The 27,981-nt window shown below is 49.2% G+C and overlaps 1 protein-coding gene across 1 annotated transcript; it reads right to left on the reverse strand.

The window, feature by feature from the left end:
* Positions 1-26,797, reverse strand: LLGL1 (LLGL scribble cell polarity complex component 1). Its single transcript, XM_044303404.1, is given in 24 exon segments — positions 1-448; positions 774-850; positions 1,680-1,803; positions 1,887-1,969; positions 2,134-2,248; positions 2,338-2,581; positions 2,583-2,603; positions 2,807-3,090; positions 3,779-3,932; positions 4,052-4,205; positions 5,712-6,004; positions 6,279-6,383; positions 10,441-10,594; positions 11,056-11,123; positions 11,226-11,443; positions 11,788-11,942; positions 12,135-12,189; positions 12,315-12,450; positions 12,627-12,789; positions 12,880-13,038; positions 14,552-14,667; positions 14,938-15,019; positions 19,343-19,440; positions 26,555-26,797. Coding segments are annotated over 23 exon segments (3,138 nt in total). The 5' UTR covers positions 26,636-26,797; the 3' UTR covers positions 1-448; position 774.
* Between the last annotated feature and the right edge of the window lie 1,184 nt (positions 26,798-27,981).

Raw genomic sequence — 27,981 nt, forward strand, 5'->3', positions numbered from 1 at the left:
GTGCGATCAGCACCTTGCATCTATAGAGCAAGTCCATATAAAAAAAACAAACGCAGGTACGTCACGTGTTCAGCGACCAACCTGTTCCGCTCAGCAGTCCGTGACCGGCAGCCATGATGAACGATGCATTAAAAAAGGTGCCAGCACTGAAGCGTCACAGTCCTTAATAGTCCATGGTGTAAAGGCTCAAGAGACGTATGGGGGAGGGGGGCTCCTTCCCTCAACCGTCCAGTATCACATAGAATATAATTAGTCGATGCATGGAATGAGGCACGAGGCAGTGATCATCCACCAGTACAAAAAGGCATCATGGAGCTGGGTAGAGGGGGCTCACCAGTCCAGAAGGAGGGGAGCGGGCGTCATCGGGACGAGGCTTTGTAAAATCCAATGTGGCGAGAACGGGTGTAAACCAGGTCGGAGAGGCGAGGGGGCCACAGTCGGATCGGTCCTGAAAAAAATAAAATAAATAAAAAATAAAAAATTTGTGGTATAAAAATTGCTGAAGCAACAATTTTACACCCTGGGCAAGTGCATGAGCAGCAATTCCATAACGTATTGGTAGCGTTACAGTCTGAGGCAAGTGAGTGAATTCCTCAACACCTCACTATTATAGCGCCCGCTTCCCTCCACTCTAAATTGGGCGACAACATTATGGAACTGCTATTCATGCAATATCTGCCTCATCTACAACTGTTCTGCGGATATGACAAGGCATCGAAGTAGGAACGGAGCCCACCACACGCAAGGCAGTGTGCGCCCCACGAGGCACCAACCTCATTTGATCAGGATCTCTGGGGGTCGTGTCTCCTCTGCCGAATTCTTCAGGTTTTTCTCCGACTCCTCGTTAGATCTAAAGAAACATTGCAGGATTAAACCTCCGCAATATACTGGGTGTGACGCTGCACTCACATGAAGGAGGTCCCAGACATCACTATATAGAGTCATTGTATAGGAGAATGGGCCATTAGTGGGAGTCTGGGGCCACCACACTTGAGAATATACTGTATCAGACAGGGCTACTTGTCCATGTGGTACCCAAGTACTGGGTAATACATTTCAAGGTAATTTATTAATTTTGGGCTAGAAATCATTGGTTCAATTGGTCTTCATTAAAAACAGTCAGCGCTTTCTGAAGTACAAGGGTGAAGGGAAAAAAAAAAAAAAAAGCCTGCAAGCTGTCACTTTCTTTGAATCCAGTCATCTGACGGCTCATGTTTAGCTCTCATCTCATACACTAGGGCTCAGTAACCTTCTGAAAACAGCTGGGAGTTATAGTTTCACCACAGCTGGTGTACGGAAGGTTGCCAACCGCTGGTTTATGAGGTCAGAAGATCTACACATGAGCCATCAGATGATGGGATTCAAAGAAAACAGACTGATTTTTTTTTAACCCCTCTCAAACTGAACATTTTTAATACAGACCAATAGAATATAAAAAATATATATATATATATATATATATATATATATATATATATATATATATATAATTTACAAAATGCTTTTTGGCCCACAAGTAAAATGCAAAAAAAAGCCCCAAAAGGTATCCGTAACCTTTGAATAATGAGGCTGACGTGCAGTACCAGACGACACTGTGTGCCGGGTCTATACACACTTTATCTGGAGTCGTCTGCAGATTGTATCTGGACTGTAATACATGCAGATGCTTCGGAGCTCACCCCAGCATATCCCTCACATCCTCCACTGTGATTTCGCCGGTTGTGTCCAGCGTGGTGTCCGTGCTGTTTAAGGGCGAGTCCAGAGGAGATGGCAATAACATGGTGCCGTGCTCGCGAGAATTTGCTGGACAAAAGAAACAGAAGTTACACCCTCCCCTCAATATAATCCAACAGCACAGCATGAACCAAGACCGTCAGGGACCTCACCTTCAGACATGAGCGGGGTGCCGTCACACTCCCGGGGAAGGTGCGTGCCGTTGGCTTGGTTGTTTTTGGGGGACAAAGGTTTCCTTATTACTGAAAGCATAAGAAGAGAAGGGCGATAAACTCCCAATGAACAGAACTTTGTGCCCCCTGCGGGCAGAACATGCCGATGACGAGTCCCTGGCAAATGCAACATCAAAATTGCACCATCTAGCCAAGGAGGGCCAAATACGGGGCCCCGGCTCCTCACCTGAGATACACAGGGTCGTGGGGTCTATCGAATTCCACCAAGCATAATGGCTCTGTGATATTCTTGGCACTGAGAGAAAACCGCTCAAATTCCGAGGGGGAGATCAGGTAAAATCCTGAGGGGGAAGGGAACAGAAATTACTCTTCCAGACGATATACTGGCTAGCACTCAGCTTTCCCAGAACAAGTATCTGCAATGTCTGACCTTGGCCATACTTGGTGAATACGCAGGACGCGATCCCACTAATGTCCTCCTTGCGGACGCAGTCGTAGCGCACTTGAGGCCGCAGCCCAGGGACGCTGAAGACGTGGATGTCTCCCAGGTTGGTCAGACATGTCAGGCAGTTCTCAGAGTAGTCCTCGGATGCCAAACTGGTAAAGCTGGTGAGAGCCACCTTACGTACCCGACAGCCTTCATGGGCCGTCAGCTTGAATTTTGTTTTGGCACCTGACTTTGGGCAAGGTAAAAATCTGAAGATGAAAAGGAGGCAGAAGAAATAAAAAAAAATTATAATAAACCTGAAATTTTCATTTCTTGTAGTCCGTAGGAAGCACAGCTTTAGTGACAGCTGCCAGAGGACGTGCAGGAAAGGTAAATGCATAGAACACGCTCAGTGCCAGGCTGCAGCACAAGGCTCTGCATTTATTAGTTGCATGTGATCTCCACAGCTCACCTTAAACTGCTCTTCAGAAGCGATGAGCACAGAGTGTGTGCCCTGCATGTCAGGTGCTTTCGCCAAGTCTCGTGACACCTCAAAGGGCTCTGGGAGAGGGTTTCCCCGTCCGTCCAGGACAGCAATGGAGACTACTGGTGCTCGATGCATAAGCTGAATCTCCTTCCCCAGCACGGCTTCTGCAGAGCGCTCCGAGAACTTCTCCCTCGAAGGAACTTCCAGCGCGTATGCAAACACTGAGCCGGAATTGGTGCCTGCCCACATTGTGGGGCCATGGTGGACAGCTATAATAGAGCGCAGGCAAAGGGCATAACTAACCTGAACACAGCAGTTATATCCCTGTACATAGGAGGCAGTATTATAGTAGTTATATTCTTGTACATAGGGGGCAGTATTATAGTAGTTATATTCTTGTACATAGGGGGCAGTATTATAGTAGCTATATTCTTGTACATAGGAGCAGTATTATAGTAGTTATATTCCTGTACATAGGAGGCAGTATTATAGTAGTTATATTCTTGTACATAGGAGCAGTATTATAGTAGTTATATTCTTGTACATAGGAGCAGTATTATAGTAGTTATATTCTTGTACATAGGAGCAGTATTATAGCAGTTATATTCCTGTACATAGGAGCAGTATTATAGTAGTTATATTCTTGTACATAGGAGGCAGTATTATAGCAGTTATATTCTTGTACATAGGAGCAGTATTATAGTAGTTATATTCTTGTACATAGGAGGCAGTATTATAGTAGTTATATTCTTGTACATAGGAGGCAGTATTATAGTAGTTATATTCTTGTACATAGGAGGCAGTATTATAGTAGTTATATTTCTGTACATAGGAGCAGTATTATAGCAGTTATATTCAGCTGCCAAACTGATTGAGTACAAATTGCAGGCCTATTATTCTGTATCCTATGTACAAGAATATGATGCAATTTTCCACAAACGAGAGAACTTTTCTTACCGTCCCGCAGAAAGGTATCAGCAAAATACAAGCATCGCACCACGCCGGACAAAGAGTCATCTGCAGAACGTGGCTCAATCCTCCGCTGCACAGGTGCTACCTCTAGGTCATGGGGACCCGGCTGCTCTGCCAGGTGCGCATTTGCCTCTTGGAGCTGAGGAAACAAAGAAATTTATCTAGATGAAAAATTACACTGGTTAAGCCATTGTGTTAACCAGTACAGGAACTAAAATGGCGTTTTATATAACGCAGATCCCGTCAGCTGCCACATACCCTGCTGTTGGGGCTCGCAGTGTTCGGCCTCTTCTTCCCAGACACTCTGCTCTTCCTTATTCTCCGGAATGACTGCCGGAGAGACTTCTTCAGAGATTTGACCCGGGACAGAGGCCCCTCCATGGCCAGGGAGTCATTGGGGTGTAATGTGCACCTGTAGGGACAAAGGAGCCATTATATTGGCAGCTGCATATACCAAGGCCGCAGACAGGAGAGCATCTCCCCCCCCCCCCCCCCCCCGCATGCCTCCAGGGACTGGCACAGTCAAAACAAGCAACCCTGGCCGGATACATCATACCGCGACCGCTAACAAACCGCTCTCCAAGCTAAAGAGCTTCCACCGTAAACCACTTAATGTATCACAATACAAGACGTCTGTGCGTTCCCAAGACCAGCACAGAGACAGCGCCGTGCATTATTAATGGGGAGGGCGAGACGGATGCACCAAGGAAGAGGACAGCACAAGGGGCACAAGCGGCTTCCTTACAAAAGGTCTTGTAAAAATGGATACAAATTGGCAAACTTGTCTGTCTGTGGCAGGGGTAGGCAACCTCCGGCTCTCCAGCTGTTGTGAAACTACAACTCCCAGTATGCATACTTGCTCTGCTCTTCTAAGAACTCTCATAGAAATGAATGGAGCATGCTGGGAATTGTAGTTTCACAACAGCTGAAGAGCCGCAGGTTGCTGATCCCTGGTCTGTGGGAAAGTTGGGTGGCACGAATGATTAAAGCGTTCACAGGGAACAAGTGGGGAGGAGAGGCGTCACTATTGTTTTGCCATTCATCGGTCTAGGAAATCTGGGTGACATCCCTACGAGATTTCAACTGGATGCCTTCTGGTCATTACCCAGCTTTTCCAGGCTCAGATAGAGATGAGTAATGGCTGCATAGGCTTTTCATCAACAATTAAAGGACTTCGGATTTGCTTAGTTTTGGGGAGTAGTGCCCTTTAGGCCCCTTTCACACAAGCGAGTATTCGGCACGTGATGCGAACGCATTGCGCCCGCACGAAATCCGGGCCCATTCATTTCAATAGGGCCGTGTACATGTGCGTTGGTTTTCATGCCTCACTTATGCGTTGCGTGAAAAATCACAGCATGTTCTAGATTCTGTGATTTTCACACAACCCTGACCCCATAGAAGTGAACGGAGCTGCGTGAAAATTGGATCTTCAGGGATGGTTGCTAAGAGATGGTGGTATACCTTCAGTTTTTTTTTTTTTTTTATCACGCACGTGCAAAACGCATTAAAATCGCATTGCACCTTTGCGATAAAAACTGAACGCGATCACAACGCATCAGGACCTACATTTACACAACTATGTATTTTTAGGTCCGCAAACCGCAGAATCCCAAATATAGATACCGGGCTTTGTGCAACCCGCACCTTTCTGCGGACCCCATGAGCAAAAATTCGATTGTCTGCAATATGCACAAGTTCTATAATTTGAAGAACAGCCGCACGGATGCAGACAGTACACAGACGACATTCGTGCGATGACTGCATTTTTTTCAGACCCATAGAAATAAAGGAGTCCGCGTGCGATAGGCCAAAAATGCTAACTGGACTGAAAATACAGCCGTGTGAACGAGGCCATAAGAGGAGCGGCAGATGGACGGAATGAAAAGCAGAGGACCGTACATGACAATATGGCAGTTACCTGGCCAGGACAGGACTCCTCCGCTGATAGTCAAACAGCCCAAAGCCATGGCTGGTGCCGAACGCCACCAGATTCCACTCAGAGTGTAACGAGACGGCGGTGACCGCAGCCGGTGGCGCACACTGCACCAGCATGGTGGTCTGGAATCCAGGCGGGAAAAACAGGGAGCCGTTTCTGGGGGTCAACCGATCGTGACCCTTCCACGTGAAGCCCTCTCGGTCCTGCAGGAGGTCGACTGTGGCCACGCTGACCATGTGATCCGATTTATCATCGTTCAGATCCATGACGAGAACCTAGAAGAGATGAAGGGAGTAGTCACCGACAGGACAGATTCCTCTACATCGCTGCTTTCAATTTCCTATTGGTTGCCCTTGGCAACAGAAGTTTGCAAAAAATTATTTGTATTAATCTGGGCTCCCACAATGCACTGTTCTTCCCCCAACCCCATACTGAATATGGTCTGGCCATTTAACGCTACATGTGCTGGATTAGCGCCATGACCCCTGTGACTGAAGAGTAATCATCGGAGGATTAAGGTCACTGCAGAGGGGCAGTCACAGCCATTACCTGTCCGGCGGTTCCCGCCACCACCAGCTTGCTGCTGTACTTGCAGAGGGCGATCTTCTGGACGCCCAGCCGTGGGTCATCACTGTAAGGGTCAAAGCAGCCGACCTACAAAACACAAAATGTACAATACAGCGAGTTATACTTTGTACAGTATATAATATATCATATCCAATGTGCAATTCCATTTCCTGCCTGCAGAGGGCACTGCTGGAGAACCATCAGGTCTAGCAGACACATGGAAGCATTCAGCCTCCCCCTGCTGGTGGCAAGGAACCAAGCACCATCCCATCACAAGGAAGCTATAGGGGAGAGTTAAAGGGATACTCTGCAGCATATAAAATATGTCAGATATCTTTGCAAATCCTTTCCTTACTAAATTTTTTACAGTTTTAGTCTCTGTTCACACCCAAAGATACGTTTAAGATCTTGCCAGCCTACTGTCACCATCACATGACATCTGCTCGGAACCAGGATGCAATTTATATATCATTGTCACTTTGGGTGTGAACGGGGGGGGGGGGGGGGGCCCCAAGTAAGGCTACTTTCATACTAGCGTTTTGGCTTTCCGTTTCTGAGATCCGTTTTGGACCGCTTGTGAGAGCCCTGAACGGATCAGTTTTTGCCCTAATTCTGAATGGAAAAAGGATCCGCTCAGAATGCATCAGTTTGCCTCCATTCCGCTCTGGAGGCTGCCTGCAGCGTTTGGGTGTCCGCCTGACAAAGCGGTGCCAAACGGATCCGTCCTGGCACACAATGTAAGTCAATGGGGACGGATCAGTTTTCTCTGGCATAATAGAAAACTGATCCGTCTCCCACTGACTTTTAATGGTGTTCAAGACGGATCCGTCATGGCTATAGAAGACATAATACAACCGGATCTGTTTACGACGGATGCATGCGTTTTATTGTAATGGAAGCGTTTTTTGCACGACGGATCCGCAAAAAAACGCTAGAGTGAAAGTAACCTAAAGCAAGCTACGAGGACTCAAAACAACTTAATGCAAAGAGGACGGGTGCTCAGCTCAGCAGGTGGGAGACTCGTCTGCTTTCCTTGGATTAGTTTATAGCGCCCCCCCTAGTGTGACATCATGATGCAGATGGATTCTCCGATGTCACAGGAGGCAAAAAGCAAAGCATTAAATCCAGAACATTCCCGACGGCTCCTCCAAGATCTCAATCAATTTTATGGCAAAGGAGCAAGAGGAAGACGGGAAATTACAGAGCGGAGATCAGCGTGCGGCACGTGGGGAAGGGCTGATCAGCAGATGCTAGGACTTGGCCCGGGCCAAAGAATCGCACAGCGGCGCCAAGAGTAAACCGTATCCAGATCTGGGATCCAGGGAGGAAGACTCCAGCGCCTGCAGCCATGAATGCAACACGTAAACATTGGTGCCGTCCAAAGGGCTCGGTCTGCGCATTACATAGTTTACCAGTTTCATGCCAAACCTAAATCCCTGTATGATAGAAATCTCCAAGCGGTGTCAAAGAAAAAAACAACTCCCAGCATGCCCTGACGGCTGCAGGCTGTTAGGGCATGCTGGGAGTTGTAGTTTTGCAACAGCTTGAGAGGCAGAGACTGGATCTTGCTGTTGTATAAAATAAAAATATCCATAACTTTCCAGTCTACTTAGTGGTTTAATTCCTCAGCATATTCGAGATCTGTTTGCTGTCAGTGAATTGACTCAATGTTTACATTCCGAGAACATGTCCAGACCTCGTTCTCACTGTAGTTGGCGACAATGTGTCAGTGCAGGTAGGAGCCATCAGTCTGGAGCAGAGCGGACGGAGCCCAAGCTACGCAGAAGCACATCCACGTCAGAGCCGCGAACAGCAATTGGGTCACATAGGACAATCGGAATATCGCAGCAGGTGGCGACTGACACCGTTCTAAGTCACCAAGGTCAGTCATACAACTTCGGTTAAACACAGAAGCTGAGACCCAGAAGAGAATACCTTGAATACGTCAAGGAGGCATTTTAAGCCTTTGAATGAATAGATTTACGGTTATTGACAGCAAGCACAGATCTTGAAAATGGTGACCAGTTGAAAACAGGTGTATTAGAAAATTGCAGATCTTTTCAATATGAAAATCTTTGTTAACATAGTGGACAATCCCTTTAAGAATATCAAATCAAGGCTTCATCTTAAGAAATTTCACACGAGCGAATTCAGTCTGTGAAATAGACTCCATGTGATGAAGACAATTCCCGGGCCACAAACTCACAGCATTATAATGATTTATAATGCTGTGTGTCGCTGCCCAACCTCAGATCTACTGAACTGTACTGATGGCATTATGTCCGTAAAATCTGGTAGATCCGAGGTCTGGCAGGAGCACACTGCATTATAAGTCATTATAATGCCGTGAGGTCAGTCACAGGAGCAGCGTTCAGCCTGGGAAATAGCTCTGTAATACGGAGAGCATTTCATGAACTGAATCTTCTCATGCGAAATTGCCCTACAGTCAGAGTCCAACTAGGGTTGGACGATATCAAAAATATACCCACGATAACGATATTAAGAAATTTATCGCGATAAATGCCCATTTAGAAGAAAAAAAAACACTTGGGGCCACAAGGAGACGTTACACTGTATGGGGGCAGCCACAAGGAGACGTTACACTGTATGGGGGCAGCCACAAGGAGACGTTACACTGTATGGGGGCAGCCACAAGGAGACGTTACACTGTATGGGGGCAGCCACAAGGAGACGTTACACTGTATGGGGGCAGCCAGGCAGCCACAAGGAGACGTTAATTGTATTAATCATTGGTGGCAGTGGCCACAGGGTCGTCCCCCCATCATTGGTGGCAGTGGGCCCCCCTCCCTCCCCAGTATTAATCATTGGAGGCCACAGGGTCGTCCCCCATCATTGGTGGCAGTGGGCAGTTCCGATTGGAGTCCCAGCAGTGTAATGCTGGGGCTCCGATCGGTTACCATGGCAGCCAGGAAGCTACTGAAGCCCTGGCTGCTATGGTATGTTAGTAAGCGGCATTATACTCACGTGCGCTGTGGCCGCCGGGCGCTCCTTCTTCTGTCTGTACGGCGCATTGCTAATGCTTATAGCATTAGCAATGCGCCGCACAGACCTATGAGAAAAAGGAGCGCCCGGCGGCCACTGCGCACGCGAGTATAATGCCGCTTACTAACATACCATAGCAGCCAGGGCTTCAGTAGCTTCCTGGCTGCCATGGTAACCGATCGGAGCTGCCCACTGCCACCAATGCAGGGACTTAAGAACATTCCCGGCACCCGACCTCTGAGAGGACGCTGTGATCACCGCGCTGGGATTAATTGCGCGGATCACAGAGTCCTCTCAGAGGTCGGGTGCCGGGAATGCGAGTCACAGTATTCCTTCCCTCCCTCACGCCAGCCGAATGGATAAGAGCGCCGCAAGTACTCTGTAAATGTGCCGTACGGTACTTCACGCTGGGGCGGGCGGCCGCGGATTTAGAAGCGGTCTATGACGTCACGATATACCGCGATATTTAGGAAATGGCGATATCGCCATATCGCCGTTTTTTTAATACCGCGGTATATCGTGATACCGGTATATCGCCCAACCCTAAGTCCAACCCTTGAACTAGAAACAGTACACCTTAAAGCATCTCATCCAGCCAACACCATGCACTGTACCGACAAGGGGCCCGGACCCCGGCACAGATGTCTACAGACCACAGTCATGTTTCAAAGCTTATTAAAAAGGGTCAGTCATTGACAGGGCAACTACATACAGGGGCACTAGTGGGGCCGTGTTCCTCCCTCTGGAACAGAGTGAATTTGCACAGCGAGACCATTTACAAAGGTGACAACCAAAACGGCAGCACTTCTTTCTATCACGTTATGAAATAATGTCCGCCACAAATATAGGTGAGGGCAAAAGTGCATGACGCGGGGAGAACCGGCTGATCACGAGAGTGGGTGCCTGCGCTCCCCATTTAAATGGAGCAGACGACATGCAAGTGTGTCAGGGGCTCCACTCAAGTCTGTGGGATGGCTGGGGATAGAGTACAAGCGCTCGGCTTTCTCCAGGAGCCACATGGAAGTGCAGTGTGCATGCGCGACTGCCACTTTATTCAAACTTGGGAGCACGGGCCCCGTTCTCGTAATCAGCAGGGGCCCCCTGCGATCAGACACTTAATGTCTAAGCTGCATCTGCACACCTTACGGAACGGCGGCCAGTCCTCGTCTCCACTCTGGTTTGAGCTCTCGTTGTGGTCGCAGTCTGTCTGGAAGATGCCGGCCGTGGAGAGTCGATAGAGGGGCCGCAGGGCGACACCGGAGGCGTCCCAGAAACGTACAGTGCCATCTTCATGTCTGGAAGACAAGTGAAAGGAGTGTGAAGCAGAAGGGAGACCCTGTCATACCACATGAAGTGCAGGGATAAGCGGCGCTGCACCCCCACACATCTGGATTTGCGCTGACCCTCGGCCCCACACTCCCAAGCTCCTGGGGTTTAGCTCCAGGCTCAGGATCTTACTTTCCAATGTTCTGTTTGGCTTCTAAATAAAGGAGAGGCTCTGAGCCCACACACAAGACAACGGTCCTCCCCTGCTGCTCCAGATAACACAGGAAGACCCCTGTCCAAGAGGCCGGATTCCAGACGCTGCATTACACAGCGAGGGAGCAGACGTGGGAGGCCAGACAGCGGCTACACTGCAGAAATATGCCTTGCTGCATATTCCAGGGCCACTTATTGCTCCTAGTTATCAGCCAGTTGAGGCTCCCTACACACAGGCCGAATGATGGCCACTATCCTAATCCCACCAGCTCCTTACCCTGTAAGTAGAAGTCCTCTCTGGGAAGGCTCCTCGGCCAAACTTTTCCCACCATCTATGGGCCAGCTCTGTAAGAGAAAGCATGTCATGAGCAGAGGAGCAGACAGACCACCCACCGCGGAAGGGGCAGCCATCGCATACCCCCCCCCTATAGAAGTCTCTGCACTCACCACAGATGAGAAGTGCGGGTTCTGCTGCTCGCCGGACAGAATTATCCGTTCCCAGAGCTTCAGGGCAACGTTGGAAATGTGATAGGAGCAGGTGATGGCTGAAGAGTGGAGCGGGGCAAGATACGGGGCTGGGATGGTGGGCCAGCCAGGGGTCTGAAGGTCAATGACAACCAGCTCTTCCTCCACCAGGACCACCAGGGCTGTGGGATTGTCAGGACCTAGAGGCAAGTGGAGAGCAAATCAAAAAGTAACCAAAACATTCAGATATTTGAGTGGATTTCTGCAACATTTCACCGATATAGACGATTATGTCAAGTTCTCTCTGTTCACATCCAAAGCGGCTTTCAAAATACTGCTGATCGCTCTTGGAAACAGTCAGCAGTTTAACCGCATGTGAAAGTTTTATTGACACATTAGCTCGGACAGCGCACCGCTCTCTGGTACAAAAAACACGGCAGAAAGCAGGATTTTAGCTTTAGACCTGAACGCAGAAGAAACCCTACAAGATGCATAAAGGGAAGGATTTCTGAGGTGGAGTATCCCTTTAAAGAAGAAGACGTACCGTCCTCGCTCTTGACAGGACACACAGTAAAGAAGTCGATCACGCGGGAGGTGAAGTCCAAGGTCACCAGATTCTTCCCTTGCATTATGGTGACGCAGTGGCGGTCTCCGTAGCTGGCGCGAGGCATCCCCCCGCTGAACATGATGAAGTGATTCCTGCGGCCGGGACAAGGAAGGAAGTGTAAGACGGTGACATGAAGTCAAGCACATGCACTAGATGACAAACAGGTAAACAGCTGTGGCCCCGGCTGACCGTCAGGAGGAGGGGCCCCGCCAGGGAGGGCGATGCTGACCCACCCAGATCACAAGCAAAAACAGGACCACACCATTGACGTCTTAGAGACCTACCCGCAGCTGCTGGACTGCCACTGGATTTTATTGATCGCTTTGCATGGAAATGGACCTAAGGGGACAACAGAACATATGCCTTTAACACAATGGGAGTAGTAGTCCACAGCAGAAATGGGTGCAACCATGTAAGGGTCAGATACAAAGCAACTGGCTACTATTTTGTTTATGTGAACCCACCGTATGGTATAGTAGAGGTGACGGGCTGGGAGGTGGTGGAGGAATTGCTGCTCTCGGCCCACACCATGTACCCCCCGTCGCTGTGGGAGCTGATAAAGGACGACCCGTTGCTCTCCCAGTACAGACTCTCCAGTTGCTGGGGAGAAACGGTGAGAAAAATAAATAAATACAAAGACTTTAAAGGAACATTCTAGGCAGATCTGACGTTATGCCCAGGACAAGGCCAGAGGGGGGCGGAGCATGACATTTGTGTCATGCTCCGCCCCTGCACTATTGTCAGGGACTAGAAACACAAGGTTTTCAGATCTTCACCTGGTTCCCCAAAAAGTGATGCTCAGCTTTCCTGGACTCCCGGTCCCATAAGGTCACCAGTCCCCGGCTGTAACCAATCAGCATCTTGCTGGGCTGCTGCGGGTGCTGCTGCAGAGACTCCACCGGCCCCAGGGTCTTCCCGCACCTGTATTCATCTGGAAGGCTGTAAAGGGGTTAAACACAACATAAGCACCGAGGCACCAGTCGCTGCAAACCAACAACCCCCAGCATGCCCCGAGCCTCCGGCCCTCACCTCTGCAGGATCTCATCTTGCAGCAGGGTCTGATCTTCCAGGAGCTTCAAGCTTGGGATCTGGAGAAGATAGACTCCGCCTCCTTCCGTCCCGAGAGCAGCCACGTCACAGGACGCCGCCACGAGGATGACAGTCACGCGAGTAATGCTGGGAGGGGAACTGAACACAAACAGTGACAATAAGGATCCGCAAACTGACCCGAACAGAAGTGCCATATCTGTCCATTGGCCGTGGCCTAATATGCAGTACCACAGTTTCTGGAAGAAAGCAGCCATGTTATTTCTAATCCTGGACAACCTCTTTAAATTACGCAGAGTAGTCACCCATAGCAACCAGAGCCGACTGGTGCAGGCGCGTACCGCATCCAGTTTTCATGTCTCAGGTCCTGCACAAAATGAAGGGAGTGACCTCATTGGTTGGTATGAGACACCACCTCGCTTTTCCATGGCAGCAGTTCTGTTAAATCTCCTGCAATCAGGTCTCTCCTTTCATTTTATAAAAGGTCTTCTGAGACATGAAAGCTGGAATCTTATTGGTTGCCATGAGCGACTCCTCCAATCAGATTCCAGCTTTCATACCTCAGACATCCTTTAGAGAAAGAAAGCAGTGACCTGATTGGTTGCTACAGGCAACTGCTCCTCTTTCCCATGGCACTAGTTTTTATCCAGGCCTAGACAGAAGTGATGGGTCCTGCGGCTTACAATGAGCAGGACCACTTACCCTCCCCCGCTGTAACATGGGCTTTAAACATAGTCTACGGCTCGGGGTAACCAGTTTCCCCAATTCAACCCCATATAGAAGTCAATAAAGAGACAGTCAGGGACGAGACACCGAGAGACCGGCACCTGGGACACCACGAAACCTTCCAAAGTGACCATCACCGCTTGTATGCTGCAACCTAACAGGACGGGATCATATATTGGACACATTAGGGGGCCACATCCACCTCTCCAGGGGCCAGAAGGATGTCCTGGTAGTTATGGACTCCAGGATCAGCAAAAAAAAATAAATAAAAAAAAAAAAAAATGCCGATTTCTACCAAAAACAGCGCCACCGCTGTTAACAGATTGGAAACTGCAATACCACACCCTACCACCTCAGTGTTATAGAGCTGCAGTACCACAACCCAACCCGTGGACGACAGGGGCGCCGTTTCTGTAACAAAGCAGCTATTTTATTTTTTTTAAATGGTCCCTGAATCTTTACAGAATTTAGGCAGGGGGAGGGGGGAGTCCTCCATTAGCTACAGCCAAGACCCCATATTGGGGGTGGACAAAGACTTGCAACCAAAAAAAGTTTCAAAACCAGACTCCGACCAGCAAGAGAGAAGCTGAATTACATGGCGTCTTGTACTCTAGTCACATCCAGAGCTGCATTCAATATTCTGCCAGCACTAGACCCTAGTGCAATGTATCATGGCAACCCGACCCTATAATTAACAGTAAGATCTACATGGGCACTTTTTTAACATTTTGGGCCAAAAGGTCCCCCCCCCCCCATCTATTAAATATGTGTGGTCCGGAATGTGTGCCTCTCTCCAACTGTTGTGAGACTACAACTCCCAGCAGGGTCAGGCAGAGGAGAGAGGCACACATAGGCATATAGACCACACCTAACAGACAAGCGTGAGAGAGAAAGAAAGAGGGGGCGTGAGTACTTAGGGCAGTCGAACCCTGGTCGTCCTGGGAGGAGGAAGCTGCGGGTCTCCTCCAGGTAGGAGCAGCCGTCCTTCTGCTGCAGTTCCCACAGGTGGATGGTGTTCTCGTCCAGCAAGGTAAGAAGCCGACCCTGGAGGAGAGAGCAAGGATCCTTACAGATCGGCAGAGGCAGGCTGCACTACCACTAGTGGGCGCTACACATAGCTAATGAATGGCAGAGCTGCTTAGTCCAAGATAAGATGCTGCAGGACGCCATATACTAAGCAGATGTGCCACTCAGAGGTCTAGGAAAAGTGAGGGACAACCCATATGGGAGAGGTAAGGTTAACCATTTTGGTTGTCACCAAGCTTTTCCCAAGATTCAGACAGAATGAAGACAGAGGACTCTCCGAGGGTCTACCTGTCCGGGTAAGAAGTGCATCTGGGTCACGGTGGCGGTTTCCTTGTGCAATCCGGTAAACTCCACGCCAGGAGCGCCATATCTGGAGGAGGTCAGGGGTCAAGGAGAAGAAGGCATCTACAGTCTGAGCAGGGAGGAACGAGAGTATTTTTTTTCTCGCCGTTTTTCCCCAGCACACAGCGTCAAAGGGGCACTAAGTGATGGCTGTACGTCCGATAATCCGGCATCCATTCAACACCCTCGGTGCCGCACTGATGGACTTTGGCCATTACACGTGCGTCTGTGTAACGTACAAACAATCACACGACACGTGGTGCATAAAATTACATAATCAGATATTTGTTGTGCACACAGTCGGCCATTCTTCCTATCCCACAACACGGGAGGATCCGGGCTGTGCGAGCCGCAAGAAGTCGGGATCTGATGACTCAACTACGCCACCTTCTGACCGTGGAGAAGATCAGCATTTCTTATTGAAGAGGTCAGTTGCATAAACAGTCCTCTATTGCTCTTCCTGGCAGCCATGAAGGTAGATCTGTCCCTTTTCTGAAGGTCATTACAGTAGCACGTCGAAGGGCTGCAGTCGACAGGTGTTGTCCCCCTTTAAATGGAGTAATAATATTCATGGTCTGCACTGGAACGTTATGACAAGATGGGAGCACCCCAACTTTATAGTAAGACCGCCTGCAGCGGTGAGACCAGCTTATTTTTTATAAACAGCTCTGAATCTGCATCCAGCAGCCATGAGAGCCCCTCACAAATCAGGCGGCAGGGACCAGCGTGTGAACACAGCGCATGCATACATAGTAAATCAAGCAGAAAAAGCTATTCATGGCCAGAGACTGCTGGAGGCCTGCCAGCATCGAGACGGCTGCAGAGAGGAGCGCAGGACGGAGAGGGGCAGAGAAGCCAGACACTACTGATAACAGCACCACCGCTGCAGCCATTACCAGAGAACACCCTGCAAAACTTATCTACCATCACTCCCATCATGCCGCAGGACAGAACAGATTTAATATTCTCTGTTGTGTGCTTATTGCTGTCCCCAACCAAGTGCTGCACTATATCAGCTGCCAGGAGGGGTGGGGGGGATGGAAGCGACACCTCCAAGTACCTTTCTGCCTCACAAAATCAGTTGTCACCTTTAGCCAGTCTGCACATCCACTGTAATACTGCCTCCTATATATAAGAATATACCTACTATAAAACTGCCTCCTATATACAAGAATATAACAACTATAATACTGCCTCCTATATATAAGAATATACCTACTATAAAACTGCCTCCTATGTACAAGAATAAAACTACTATAAAACTGCCTCCTATGTACAAGAATAAAACTACTATAATACTGCCTCCTATGTACAGGAATATAACTACTATAATACTGCCTCCTATGTACAGGAATATAACTACTATAATACTGCCTCCTATGTACAGGAATATAACTGCTATAATACTGCCTCCTATGTACAAGAATATACCTACTATAATACTGCCTCCTATGTACAAGAATATACCTACTATAATACTGCCTCCTATGTACAAGAATATACCTACTATAAAACTGCCTCCTATGTACAAGAATAAAACTACTATAATACTGCCTCCTATGTACAGGAATATAACTGCTATAATACTGCCTCCTATGTACAAGAATATAACTGCTATAATACTGCCTCCTATGTACAAGAATATAACTGCTATAATACTGCCTCCTATGTACAAGAATATAACTACTATAATACTGCTCCTATGTACAAGAATATAACTACTATAATACTGCTCCTATGTACAAGAATATAACTACTATAATACTGCTCCTATGTACAAGAATATAACTACTATAATACTGCTCCTATGTACAAGAATATAACTACTACAACACTGCCTCCTATGTACAAGGATAGAACAATGCACTGACTTCTGTCCTCCATACCGCACTTGTAAGTCTCCATTAAGTACCCGCCATCTGGGGAACAGTGGTGATGGAGAGCGTTATTCCGTACATTCCTGCGCCTCGTTACCATGACGACTGGATCATTAAGGGGACAGCAGATGACAGGCCTGGTCCTGCTTACTCAGCACGTGTTGTGAACGGCACAGAACATACATTTTATAGATGGGTCTGGATTTTAATATTTCCTGCTCCATTGCACTCAATTATAGTGAATTGCACTGGATCAATATAAGATATTGAAAGAGAATGAGATCTACTTGGAAACCATCAACAAATTGCTGTTGCCTGATCGGTCAGTCTGTGTTTCGCATAATGAAGCCCTGCAGTGAATGTGGTCTGGATCTCCACATCTAATAAGAGCGGGCATAGGACCACCACCCCTGCGCCTCGATCTGACATATATTGGGGGGGGGGGGGGGCTACAAGTAAAACATGGAAGTTGCGGTAATATCATGTAGCCAAGAACTGCTGTGTATACCCAGCCCAATGTCCCTACTGCCTGACCGATTACAACAAGCCGCAGTTAGAAACAAAAAACTAATAAGATCCGTCAGCAGCAGCCAACCCGCTTGTTGATGGTTTCCAGAGAGCAGATTTAGTTTTTTGTGTTGCAGAGTAAAGCAATGAAGTCCTAGTAATATGCTGGACTAAATGACGGCAGATGTGCACTTTAACAGCGACTTAAAGATGCCTCTGCTGGGAGTTGTAGTCTCAAGACAGCCACAGATTGGAGACCTCAACGACTTTCGAACACTAGCGGTCTGGGTGACAAACAACATGGCCGTCAAAATCCTACCTATAAGGCCCCTTTCACCTTTGCGGCAGGACGGATCCGGCAGGCTGGTCTCCCTGTCGGATCCGTCCTTCCGCTGTTTCGCCGCTCCGTCCCCATTGACTATAATGGGGACAGGGGCGGAGCTCCGGCGCAGTGCGGCGGTGCACGGCGAAAGCCGCCGAACTAAAAAGTCCTGCATGTCCGACGGCTTTCGCCGGAGCTCCGCCCCCGTCCCCATTATAGTCAATGGGAACAGAGCGCCGAAACAGCGGAAGGATGGATCCGACAGGGAGACCAGCCTGCCGGATCCGTCCTGCCGCAAGTGTGAAAGGGGCCTAACCTGGCAGCCATTTTTCTTAGGTCTCTAGTGCAGAGGCGAGTCGAAGTGAAAGTGACCCCCCCAATACAGGGACAGTAACCAGGCCAGGGACCCCTATGGGCTGAGACAGCCCCCCGCCCCAAGCTCCAGGCCCAGCTGCGGTTACACAATGGTCCTTTGTACAGGACCAGTAGAGAACAGTGACCTGGATCTTCCCTCTCGCTGACAGCTGTGTAAACGCCCCCTCCCGGGACAATCGCTTATAAGATGAGGGGACGAGGCCAGAAGGAGGGTGACCGAATGTGCATAGATGTCCGGGGGGGGGGGGGGGGGTTCTTGCGCAGAGGTTTAATATCTTAATCATGACCTGAGCCAATAAAGAGCAAAATTCTCCAGGATTTGGAGGCACTTCTAAAAAACAGCGCCCCACTTGCCCTCAAGTTGTGTCTGGTATTGCAGCTCTACTGTACTGAGTGGGACTGAGCTGCAGTACCACACACAACCTGAGGACAAGTGTGGTGCTGTTATTGAAAGAAAGCAACCGCCACGTTTGCTGCCCCCTGCTGTGCAATGGACGAGTCTTGCAGAATAGTCGTGACAGGGCCACTGCTCTTCACAAGACTAAACAGTGACGGGACCCAACAAAGACTTCATACAGTGGGTGAACCCCTAATCGCGCCCCTTCCCTTCAGGCCACATTGTTGGCATCTCCATGGCGACAGGCAGAAGGAGGGGCACACCCCATCTCTTGTACACAGCCAGAGGCGACCTATTCATGGGGAACGTTGCCTAGTGAAAAATCAGAGCCGTCATCCAGCCCCCGACATGTCGGCTCTATGCTGGACTACGTGCCGTTCAGTATTGCAGGAAAGCTGGGTGACTAAGCAACGGCGGCCATATTGTCACCCAGACACATGTAGTCTCTGAGCCTAAGAAAGCTGGGTGACGACTGACATGGCCGCCATTACAGCACCGACTGGGATTGTCAAACCGGATTGTCTCATCACGACGCGAAAATGTGAATCCCACTGGAAAAGAGGGGGGGGGGGGGGGGACACAGAAGACCCTCCACATGAAGAGGAACAGGAGGTAATGACCTGTGACATGGCAGCAAGCGAGACCTTTCATCTTACCTAGGAAGGAATGCCACCACTGAAGGACGGACACGAAGTGCCAAGCATTGGGTCAAACCTGCAGTGCCCAAGTGTGCCCATCTTTGGGCATCTGAGAGGGTTACCACCTCGACAGCCTCTTTGGCAGGGGTCCTTCAACCTGGTGGGGGATGAGCTTCCTAGCTGCACGCCCCGGCTTCCTCCTCTCCCGCCGGGTCACTTGTAGTAAAAAGGATACATTTTAACGGCTCCGGATTTTGTGCCGATCGCCATGATCCGCAGCACGGGGTCGAAGGCCAGGGAACTCGGCTGGTTGGGGAATCCATGTTCTACGGTCTGCAGGAGAAGAGAAAGAGAGAGATCACTGGTGAGAAGTCGATCATTACTGGTTACAACTGGAAGGTGACCGAGACGCCCCACCCTCCAATAAGTGATAAGCGGCTGCCAGACACCCAGTGCCCCCTCATCTGGCTTATACTGCAACCTGCCCCCCTGCTGGTGGTTTAAGAACATTACAAGTTGCACAATGACTAAGATGCAGTTTGAGCTCCTCATCACTCAAAATCTCTGCTTGCTTTTTTCTACTCCATTCACTGGCAGCAAGCAGAGCTCTTGAAACTGGTTTACATGTACCAAAATTGAGTGCCCAGCTGCCATGCTAGCACTCCGGCTGCAGTCGAGTATTGAAGTGCATGGTGACCAAGTTTGAGGGAATCCAACGGAAACATTTCAAGCAACCCTTGTCCCTCTACAACTCCTCCTGGCACAGGTCTGAGCCATGCATTCTCCTTCCCCTGCACACAGCCCTTGCGCTCTGCACCACCACAACCCAACGTATCGGACTAACTGATCCCAAAAGTTAGTCCTAATCGGGCCTCATCTGCTCCTTACTGCGAATCACACACCCCAGCCCTCTCTTCACGTGTGAACATGGCACCGGGGGGGTGCTCTTCTCCCCCCATTTCTTGTCCACTAATTGGCACCTCAGCCCTGACCTCAGCAGGCAGGGGACAACACCTGGCCGTAGGAGCGGCTCATTAAAACCCAATCCATCCCCTTGCCTGGATCCTGACCTCCGCAGAGGGAGACCGAGCTGGGCGGCTGCCAGCGACGGACGGAGCGCAGCCAGCAACCTGGAGGAGACGCCGAAAGTAAAGAGCTGAAAATAAGGCGAGCAGAGCCCCCCGACCAAGGGTGCGACGTATAGCCTGCAAGGAGCAGGGGGAACCATGCGACTCATCCACCCCCTTGGTGAGATCAGAAAACAGCTGCATCCGCCAGGAATCAATCATCTCCGCAACAATCTGATTCTAATTATGGGAGAGCGAGATGTCGTTTCTCTCCCCCCCCGGGATGTGCTCAGTCAAGAAGCGAGGACGTCTGCGGATCCTCCATGGTGTAGGTGGCAGGTATCTAGGGAGTTGTGACAGCAGTGTCAGAAAGCACAGTAATGTAATATGATGTAATTCCGCCTTCCTCCTGCGGAGGCGCTGCAGGGAAACATTGTCCGTTCACAGGACATCCTGCACACCGCCTCCCCACCCATTTCTATGGGAGCGTCAGCAAAAGCCGAGTACAGCCAACCCATGCCTTTCAGAGGGGCTCTGCGGGATACCATTCCAGTGGTAGGACCCCCACTGATCTGATAACTGATTAAAGCCAGAATACTTTGTCTTTTTTGTACGTTGTTCCAAGGGGCAAAAAAGCTGAATGACAACACAATAAAACCGCCGTGTGCGAGAACACAGCCCGAGGCTTCCTTCAGGCAGCCGTAACAAGCACCAGTGTAGGATCCGTTTGACCCCTGGAAATCCCAACCGTTGGTCTAATGATCCAAACTGACAGGAGGGGGTCTGACTGCTCACAAGAACAGGGGTGCAGGATCCCCCCCAAACGAAAAGAGTGGCGATCAAGCAGTCGCACTCATGCTCCGCTCATTCTCTATGAAACTGCCGCAGGCACATGGCCTGTGTACATGTGACTGCATGACAACACAGACGCCTGCGCCGTAGCTTTAAATCAAACCCTCTCCTGCGCTGTAGGATATTTACATGGAGCTATGATAACACACGTCTGTCGGATCCTGCAGACAGAGCGGTGAGTAAACATGAGATCACACAGTCTGCACCGGTGGAGACCGCCTGCAGGTGATCACCGCCATACCACATCTCATTTCATCCCCATTGCTGAATAGAATGCCAGAACTGCAGTTCAGACTGACACGTGAACACTGGAGAGTGTGTCCTTCAGCAGGATGTCAATAAAACCCGTCCCCCCTGTGATCACAGACGTTGGCAGCTCTGCTTATGAATTCTAGGGGGGAAGTGCCCCTTTAATGACATCATCTATAGACATGTATATCAGCAGCCCTATAGGGCACGACGCCATACAGGCCTGCCGACCGTAGGCAGCCCCACAGATGGCCGGTCAACCGCCGGTCCCTAAGGGACCAAGAACTTCTAAGGAATTTCTAAGGCTTGGTCAAGGAAGTTTAACTAAAAACAGCAGCAGCGTCCATACAATGCAGACGGAGGATATCGGCGGGGGGCGAGGATGTATATGGGACATATGGGAGGTATACAGGACCCGCAAACACAGAGGAAGTTCCAATAAAAATAAATAAAAAAATAAAAAGCGCACAGCGCCCCCCCCCCCCCCCCCCCCCCAACAATATACGAATCCTCCGACAACCAAAAAGAATGAGGAAGGAGGGGGGGGGGGGGGGGGAAATGGGAGAAGTTTAGGGCCGACTATTGTTCCCATGGAGCATCTAATCCAGGACGGGAGAAAAATGGAGCTTTTGTCTTCTATAGAAAGCGCACAATACCCCAAAGAGGAGGGGAGGACGGGGGAGGTCATTACTGCCGATCCGGCCATAGAAAAGAGGGCGAGATCAGAGAGACCGGGCCACAATGCCGCCCGGGAAGAGAGGCCTCTGCTCAGTGACCGGAGGTAGCCTTCCCAGGATTAACCACTTACTTGCCACGGGAGAGGGGGGGGGGGGTTCCAGTGCAGGTAAACAAGGGGTTAAGCAGAAAACGCAATGGGCGCAAAAAAGGACGACGACCACTGGGGCATGGAGTCAAAGACATGACTAGTGGCACGTCAACCATGGGCCCCAACACCTCAAAAGGACCCATAACACAAATCGATCTTCCCCCATTACGCAAGACAATGTTTACTCCAGGATCTGCAATCATCTACAGGAGGACGGGTCATGTGCAGATCACAAACCGACCGCACAACCGCTGCACAGCGAAGATGTCATATATAATGCAGACAGCAGCGCGGAACCATTAATAATTCACAAGGCCTCATGTAATGCAGAGAAAACAGAGGAGAATCAGGCAGTATTATAGTAGTTATATTCTTGTACATAGGAGGCAGTATTATAGTAGTTATATTATTGTACATAGGGGCAGTATTATAGTAGCTATATTCTTGTACATAGGAGGCAGTATTGTAGTAGTTATATTCTTGTACATAGGAGGCAGTATTGTAGTAGTTATATTCTTGTACATAGGAGGCAGTGTTATAGTAGTTATATTCTTGTACATAGGAGAAGTATTATAGTAGTTATATTCTTGTACATAGGAGGCAGTATTGTAGTAGTTATATTCTTGTACATAGGAGGCAGTATTGTAGTAGTTATATTCTTGTACATAGGAGGCAGTATTATAGTAGTTATATTCTTGTACATAGGAGCAGTATTATAGTAGTTATATTCTTGTACATAGGAGCAGTATTGTAGTAGTTATATTCTTGTACATAGGAGGCAGTATTGTAGTAGTTATATTCTTGTACATAGGAGCAGTATTATAGTAGTTATATTCTTGTACATAGGAGGCAGTATTATAGTAGTTATGTTCTTTAGGGCTAGCTCATTTATAAAAGGTACCATGCAGTAACCTTCCACTACATAAAGTGACGGGTTCTGTCCTGTAAGACAGGAGGTAAGGAGGAGGCTTTGTTTGGGAGTTCATTGTATCGGAGGTCGGCCTCCCAGCTGTCTGACGGGATCTATTCCGGCACACAGGAGGCTACGCTCAGGCTGACTCAGGGAAGCGGCACTCAGCTGAGTGTGTAGGAGGGATCCAGCTGCTGCACCCAGGACTATAGGGAAGAGAAAGGAGGGAAAGGGGATTTTAGAGCAAGGAAGAAACAAAGCAGAAGGAAATCCACCGGAGCTGCGTGCCTGGGCTCGGGGCCCCTGCTGGGTCCCTGTGGGTCAACTCTGGCAATGCAGAAGTTAATCATAATATCAGTGAATTAATTCTGCGCTGCTGCGATCTGACACAATTTCCCATTTTATGGACTTCTTAAAGCTAATGTCTTGCAGCTGTGGAGTCACAGGGCGAGAAGGGCAAGACGTCCGCACCGAACCGTCCGTCCCCTCCATCTGTGCTGACTCAATCACACTCCAGATCAGCCAAACTACAACTCCCAGCAGATGGTTGCTATTACAGCATCCGCAGGAGATAAATCACTACATATCTGCCACTCTGGAGTCCAGGAAAGCTGGATGACAGCCCCTGTGGGAGCAGAGAGCGCCATTAGAACATTATTTACCTTGGAAGATACTTCAGAGACAAGGAAATCTGAGTAGAAACACCTGTGAGCTGAACTGGCAGCAGCCTCTGCCGTCACCCAGCTTTCCCAGAAACAGATAGAACAAGGAAAGAGGAAAGAGTGTACAATCCGTCCATAGAAAGACAAAATGTCCCAGATCCGAGGACTGAGCCGGTAAGACAGATGCTGTCAGCTCTCATTAGTAGCACAATCAGATGATACAGGACGCCATACGGTGCCAGGGGGGCGCTGAACGCCAATAAAAAATAAAATAAAAAAAAACACCACACATATACAGTATATAAATTCATTATGCTGGGGAGTCACTGTACTGCGTTACATCCTGTATTATACTCCAGAGCTGCACTCCCTATTCTGCTGGTGCAGTCACTGTGTACATACATTACATTACTTATCCTGTACTGATCCTGAGTTACATCCTGTACTATACCCCAGAGCTGCACTCACTATTCTGCTGGTGGAGTCACTGTGTACATACATTAGTTATCCTGTACTGATCCTGAGTTACATCCTGCATTATACTCCAGAGCTGCACTCGCTATTCTGCTGGTGCAGTCACTGTGTACATACATTAGTTATCCTGTACTGATCCTGAGTTACATCCTGCATTATACTCCAGAGCTGCACTCGCTATTCTGCTGGTGCAGTCACTGTGTACATACATTACTTATCCTGTACTGATCCTCAGTTACATCCTGTACTATACTCCAGAGCTGCACTCACTATTCTGCTGGAGAGTTACTCCAGTTCATTGCAGGGGTCCCGGGTCAGACCTCCCTACTGGTTAACAGGTGTAGTCTAAGAGCGCAGGAGTGGAGCCACAAATAGTCTTGTGAATATAAAAAGGAAAGGTTAAGGAAGTGGTGCGGGGAGCACGGTTCGGTCGTGTGAAAAGCTCTACAGATTTTCTGCAACTGCCAAGGGAAACGTTTGCCACCTGTAACCTGATGTGAGGAGAGGGCGCTGGTCCAAGGCTGCAAAACCAGCAAGTGCAGAATACGGGGCAGTATACAGCTGGAAGGAGCCCGCGACCGGCAGACAGTGATGTCCTTGACCCAATCAGTGCGTCACCGAGTGCAGCCGTAGTGTGGACAGGCCTCATCCTACTCTGTGTCAGTCTGGAGGGCATTCTTTTTAGATGATGGGATAAAATTGGAACAAACTACCAGCTGTGAGAAGTATTAGGTTCCTGGGCGTTTACTGTATCTAGACAAGATTCCCCCCATTCACTGACAGCAAGCTGAGATCTTCGAAAAGGAATAAAAACCAAGCATCCCCATGAATATACAGGACTATTAGAAGATGCTGCATATGTCGTGTATAAGAACGGACGTTACTGACAAACCTGTAGGAGAGAGACACACTAAGGAGCATGCCCTCCTCTGATCACCATATACTGTACTGCATTAAATCCCAGAGCTGCACTCACTGTTCTACTGGAAACAGTCAGCAAGATTGTCACCAGACACATCACCAACAGCTCTCTTTTGCAGGGAGAGGCAGATCTGCATATCAGATGACTGTACGGTGCCCTGTGTAAAAGCTTCCCTAGCTGTGAGATTTCAGCTCTGAAGTCACAATATAGTGAGTGCAGCTCTGGAGTATAACACAGGCTGTAACTCAGGATAAGCAATGTAATGTACACAGTGACTCCACCATCAGAATAGTGAGTGCAGCTCTGGAGTATAATACAGGATGTAACTCAGGATCAGTACAGGATAAGTAATGTATGTACACAGTGACTGCACCAGCAGAATAGTGAGTGCAGCTCTGGAGTATAATACAGGATGTAACTCAGGATCAGTACAGGATAAGTAATGTATGTACACAGTGACTGCACCAGCAGAATAGTGAGTGCAGCTCTGGAGTATAATACAGGATGTAACTCAGGATCAGTACAGGATAAGTAATGTATGTACACAGTGACTGCACCAGCAGAATAGTGAGTGCAGCTCTGGAGTATAATACAGGATGTAACTCAGCATCAGTACAGGATAAGTAATGTATGTACACAGTGACTGCACCAGCAGAATAGTGAGTGCAGCTCTGGAGTATAATACAGGATGCAAGTCAGGATCAGTACAGGATAAGTAATGTAATGTAATGTACACAGTGACTGCACCAGCAGAACAGTGAGTGCAGCTCTGGAGTATAATACAGGATGTAACTCAGGATCAGTACAGGATAAGTAATGTAATGTATGTACACAGTGACTGCACCAGCAGAATAGTGAGTGCAGCTCTGGAGTATAATACAGGATGTAACTCAGGATCAGTACAGGATATGTAATGTATGTACACAGTGACTGCACCAGCAGAATAGTGAGTGCAGCTCTGGAGTATAATACAGGATGGGAACAGCAGAGTACCACACACTCCTGCAGACATGCCCCCCAATGTCCCCGGATTCGGCTATGAACTGGCATCTTGTACACTGGGCTCTCGGCCAGTCACGGGTACCACTCAGGAGCACAGTGGGGGGTCCCACTCTTCTAGAGGACCACTAGATCCTACAAACTACTCTCCTTCCCACTGATGGGTCACAACTCACTTTTAAATGGAGACAATAGAGTGATGTTAAGTACAGAACCTACAGAGAAGGGGTCCACACCCCTGTACCCCCAACCTAAAGAGAGGGCACCCAGACCCCACTCAGCCTCAGTATAATGGGGTGCACCCCCCTCTATGACCAGTATATAGGGGTACACCTCCGACCCAGTATTGGGGTACATTATCGGTAGAGCTGAGGGCTCCCCAGTACCAGCACCTCCACTCACCAGCAGGGGGTGACACCACACACGGCCACAGCCCCCCTCCTCCCGCCTCACAGCTGGGGGCCCCCTGCACCCCCGGCCCCGCACCTTGTTGAAAGCAAAGAGCTCCTGCTTGATCTTCTCCCTCTGGGGGTCGAGCCCCTGCCGCCTAAAGCGAAACTTCATCATCTTGCCCGGCTCCGGAGCTCACACCACCGCCGCCGCTCTCTGCAGCCAGCGCTCACACTCACACAAGCGGCCGGGCAACTTGATCCAGCCCGGGCTGTGATTGACGTGCGCCTCAGCCAATCACAGACGCCGGATCCTGGCGGCGCTCTCTACGGGCAATCTGGCAGCCGCAGCTCCGCTTCAAAGATTCAGCCCCCTTCTGCACGCATGCGCAGCCTGGCGCAAGGCTTCATGGGAAGTGTAGTTTTAGGGACGAGAAGTTTGTTTAGGCTGTGCTAGTCAACATCCTGGTGGTGCCTCCCTCTGCGGCAGCCCCGGGGCTCACCTCCCTTTACCTCAGGGCATAGCCGTGGTCACTCTTCCAGCAGGTGTGACACTACAACGCTCAACAGGCCTTGTCACGGCGTGCAAAGATGAACACCATTGGTATTATTGTATAAAGACAATTTCATGAACTTTCTCATTTGCTTTTTCTGTCGATTCTTTATTAGTTTCAAGATCTCTGCTTGCTGCCAGGGAATGGAAAACTGCTGAATTCAAAGGCAGCCCCCCTTATCCCCCTGGCTGATGGTTGGGAATTCCCGCTGCCATGTTCCATGATTTTGTGATGATAAAGGGAGATTGCTGTCTCCATGAGCTGCAGTGTAAAGCATGGTGGATGGACTGAGCCTCTTAAAGGGGTTGTCTCACTTCAGTAAATAGCACTAGTGTATTGTGATTGCTCATGCCTTTGACCTAATGTGCGGCTGAGAGATGATTACTGCCCTTTTACAGATCCGGCAAAGCTGGGTGACTACCAAACCGTCCGACATTACCTCTCCCACAGCTTTCCTATACCCCCATCATTGACGCCTTGGAATCATTCCTTAAATGGGGGGAAGCTGGGTGATATCCACTACACTGTGACTGCTCCCACCGGGATGCCACCCAGCTGTCCTGGACCCATACTGGCAATTTATATGGGGACGTGTTAAAGGGCATCTGTCAGCAGTTTTGTACCTATGACCCCGTCTGACCTGTTACATGTGCTCTGCTCTCTCTGCAACTGCTGCGCCCTCTGCACTTTGAGTGACAGGTCCAAGCAGTGGAAACATCATCACTTCTAGCCTTGCCAATCAAAGTGCAGAAGGCGCAGCAGTTGCAGAGAGAGCAGAGCCTCAAGGTGTAATGGTAACGCCCCCGTTGCTCCTAGAGGCTCATTTGCATATATTAAAACTTCATATTTCTCTGCAATGCGGGCACATATGAAGATGGCACCAACACAGATGCCTTCAGTTGCCAAGCTCACATGTAACAGGTCATAGGTACAAATCTGCTGACAGATGCCCTTTAAAGGGGCAGGACAG

Source organism: Bufo gargarizans, chromosome 8 (assembly GCF_014858855.1).
Source record: "Bufo gargarizans isolate SCDJY-AF-19 chromosome 8, ASM1485885v1, whole genome shotgun sequence".
NCBI classification, from domain to species: Eukaryota; Metazoa; Chordata; class Amphibia; order Anura; family Bufonidae; genus Bufo; species Bufo gargarizans.